General features: G+C 40.5%; 1 protein-coding gene across 1 annotated transcript; it reads right to left on the minus strand.

The window, feature by feature from the left end:
* Positions 1 to 599: 599 nt before the first annotated feature.
* On the minus strand, positions 600 to 2,815 carry LOC122670715 (cationic peroxidase 1-like). Its single transcript, XM_043867677.1, has 3 exons — positions 2,603 to 2,815; positions 2,219 to 2,410; positions 600 to 1,230 (listed from the first exon to the last, which is right to left on the minus strand). Exons 1-3 carry the CDS (start codon positions 2,813 to 2,815, stop codon positions 676 to 678), a joined length of 960 nt encoding a protein of 319 aa, XP_043723612.1. The 3' UTR covers positions 600 to 675.
* Positions 2,816 to 3,716: the final 901 nt, after the last annotated feature.

Consider the following 3,716-nt stretch of genomic DNA (forward strand, 5'->3'; position numbering starts at 1 on the left):
TGGAGAAGAAACATAGCCTCTATCAAGCCACAGGACCAAGGGATCCTAAAAAACAAAATCTTCATCTCTACTTTGTTCTCAACTTAAGAGGGTTGAGTCTCCCCATCTAGGGCTTTTTGCACTTTTAGCAGAGTTAGAGATTGAGAAAACCAGTAGGATTCTTAGGAGAGCTTTTTGCTCCTGCTACATCAGCTTTCTTGCCTCTTTGAAATTGGCTATTGTTCCAATGGTGGAATATTTGACATTGATTCACAGTGTTCTTGAGAACAAGTGCCCAGCCCACTTGCTAGAATGTGGAGCGTTAAAGGCCATCTTACTAGGAGATCCTGGGTTCAAGACTTCAAGCCTCTTGGTTCTCACCTTTCTTCCCCCTCCCCCCAATAGATTAGGATAGAGTAGGCACCAATTTAACAAAAAAAAAAGAAAAAAAAGTAGTGTCCTATAAAGATTCATTATAGGTAGAAGAACAACACTAGTATGTGTTTCCATTATTCATATATTTTTTTGGTAATCAAAGCTTTATTGACAAGAATGTGTAGTACACATAGATTTCGAAGTACATAATTCAAACCTATTGATTAAATCTTATTCATAATATATAACTATATCTAAAGTCATCAAAAACATCAAACAAAACCAAACCCTACAACTAATTAAAAAGCTTGAGATCAAGGCTCATGAGTTGATTTTCCTGCAATTGGTTCTGATCTCTCCGCTAGTCCCCGTGAGTACACTGATGTTCCCCATCTTCACTATCGCGCTCTTGAAATCCGATAAGAAAGTAGAAGAGCTGGAGCTATAGCCAGAAACCTGAGAATCTGTAGAACCACCATTGTAGAGCTGTTGATCCGAGTGTAACAAACCCTTCTTGTTCACCAGGTTCTTGTAATAAGCATAATCAAAAGAAGTCGAGCTTGTAGTGTCAAGAGGAGAGAGATTGTTGTCACTGCCATTTCTTGGGCAATTCGACTTCAAAGATGTTGCATAGGAAGTATCAATGTTGGTCTCATTGTAGATACGAGATCGGAAGTTTGTGCATCTAGCTTGGCCTATGGTGTGGGCACCTGCGAGAGTCACCATTTCCTTGGTAGATAAACCTTTCTTGGAGAAGGCAGAGATAAGCCCACTAAGATTCAAGGATGGGGAAGGGATGTCAGAGTTGGCTGCACTTAAACTTGCTGTGGTTGCATCTCTTCTCCCCAGCAGAACAGTCCATGAAGGGCCACCCAACTGCAATGTCCAACGGTTTTAACTAACTTTTAACTAATAACTTGAGGGGAAAACACACTTAAATGTAATTAATAAAATCCTATCAGCAAAGTGTGTGAAAATGACAATTTTACAAAGGAAACTAATTAAATTCCCTTTGGACAAAGTTTTCCTTCACCTATAGAGGATGGTTTACCCGAATAATTATCACCTCCAATTCCTCTAATAGAGGGGAGTAGATCCCATCTTGGGCATTGTTTTCAGGCAGGGGGTAGGGTGGTCATTTATGCTCCCATGTGAGGAATTGAAGGAATTGGAAGGAATTGGAGGGGATAATGATTCTAGGTTACCCACCATCCTAGGGTTCATAAACGATAAACCCTTCCTAGGGTAAAATTTTGTCCGTTTTAATATAAAATACAAAAAATGAGAAAATTTTACAACGAAACAAACACGGCTGGTGGGGGAAAAAAAAATCATCTATGAAGAGTTCACTACAAATCTAAGGTCATCGTTACTCCCCCTATATGTTGAAGGTTTGAAATGCCTTCACCCTTCGCTACTGTCACTCATCCAAGAACAAGGATGACCATCCTCTCAGTCTGGCTTGAAAAAACCCTGTGTCCTTAAATTTGAGAAAAAAATAGAACAAAAAACCAACCAATTCGCTGGCTGAGATTTGATCATCAAGATGGATGGGGCTTCTCTCACATAAACCCTACCCATTTTGGCCACATCACAAGTTGGCCAGACTAAATGTAACCAATCATCCGGATCAATCCCTCACGTGGGTATGTCTCCATATGGGGGATCCACCGTCTATGAGATGTGGGTCCCACGTATCAAAAGGGAGTCAATCATAGATCAATCATGGTAATAAGAGTCTGGATCAGCTCCCCACGAGGGAACGATCACCACATGGGATCTGCTGTCTATGAGATGTGGATCTCATGCGCCAAAAACCAAAAACCAAAGAGAACCAAAGAGAAAGAGAAACAATGGTTCTTACAGCAACAACGGAATCACGGGCAGCAACGGCAAGAATATCTGCACAGGAGACTACGCCAGGGCAGATGCTCTCAACATCAGATTTGATGGTGTCAACCACATCAAACCCTCGAGCTGAATTGTTGTTAGGGTTGGCTGTCTTCTCACCAGTGAAGGTTGATGTATCGTCCAACAGAATAGATGCATCGCAACCCTGTCCATACACAATTCCACAAACACACTTGATGTCAACATTCTTGAAAAATTCATGTTTCACACGACACTCAAAAAAATATTGACCCGGTCAAGAAACCGACACAAGAAGAAGAGATCTCTTTCTATTGATTGATAGTGAAACTTGGCTTTTTAGATAGGAAGTTAGGGAAAGAGAGAGAGAGAAACTTGCATTGACAAAGCAATCATGGAAATGAAGACGAAGAAGGGAAGCGCCCATGCGACTTTCCTTAGCAACTGCAGAGTTCACGGCAGACTTGATGGTGGAGAGGGCATTGGGACATGAAGTGTTATAGTAACTGGAGGATAGCTCAGCAGATGCCATCCCAATGATAATAAGAAACACTACAGAGAAAGTCATTCTAAAAGAAGAAGAAGAAGCCATGATTCTAGCTTAATTCAAAACTCTCAGATCAGAGAATGCAAGCAGAGAAGAAAATGAAGAAGCTAGAAGAAGAAGAAGAAGCACTTGCGTTAAGTAGTTGCTAAGCTCTTCCTCTATTTATAGTAGTCGATTGTTAAAAGTGTGGCACTTATTTTCTTCTTCGTTATCTCTGGCCCCACCATCAAATATTTAAACTTATAATGTTAACAAAACAATGAGTATGACACACACACACGCAGTGAGAGAGAAAGAGAGAGAGAGAGAGAACGAGAAGTACTTGTAACGCGGTTTTAGAGAGGCCAAGTAACCCGGTAGAAATAGAGCTTGACGGGGAAAATTATCTCCTCCAGGGAAATTCCCTGCTCGGCCCAGTTTACAGTGCCCCTAATAAGGGGATAAGGGGGTTGGATCCCTTCCAGGAAGGGGTTGGAGGGGATCTTTGACGGACGCTGAGGTGTCTTTACAAACAAGAGAATGGCTTTTAAAGTTCTCAATTTGGAGGCCCAACCGAAAGACTGACCGGAGTCCGGACTGAACCAAACTAAAAAACCGAAACCAGACTCATTGAATTCTTTATTGGTTTGGTTTCGATCTTGAATTTAGGATAAAGAAAAAAATTTGATAAAAAACTTAAAATTACCCTATAGTTTTTGTGATTGATCCATGTATATACTTGATCATTAGATTATAAATATAAAAATGGATTAAAGATGGCATAGAGATTTAACGTGGTTTACACACCAATATGATGTGCTACATCCATGGACGAAGTTCAAGATGATTCACTATGTAATGGAAGAAAATACGATGGAAATCTCTCAAGGACACCCAAACAGCGAAGAAAAATTTTCCTTAGAAAACCTTAGTTTGGCAAAAACCCAAAACTCACTTGTTTCGCTTG

Source organism: Telopea speciosissima, chromosome 8, assembly GCF_018873765.1.
Source record: "Telopea speciosissima isolate NSW1024214 ecotype Mountain lineage chromosome 8, Tspe_v1, whole genome shotgun sequence".
In the NCBI taxonomy this organism is placed as follows: Eukaryota; Viridiplantae; Streptophyta; class Magnoliopsida; order Proteales; family Proteaceae; genus Telopea; species Telopea speciosissima.

Bases quoted from the DNA above. Each gene is read 5' to 3' on its own strand.
- LOC122670715 (XM_043867677.1), bottom strand. From the start codon at position 2,815: ATGGCTTCTTCTTCTTCTTTTAGAATGACTTTCTCTGTAGTGTTTCTT. The intron at 2,411-2,602 runs GCAAGTTTCTCT...GTGTATGGACAG, and splicing joins TCCATGATTGCTTTGTCAAT to GGTTGCGATGCATCTATTCT. The intron at 1,231-2,218 runs GTAAGAACCATT...TGGACATTGCAG, and splicing joins CCCGTGATTCCGTTGTTGCT to TTGGGTGGCCCTTCATGGAC.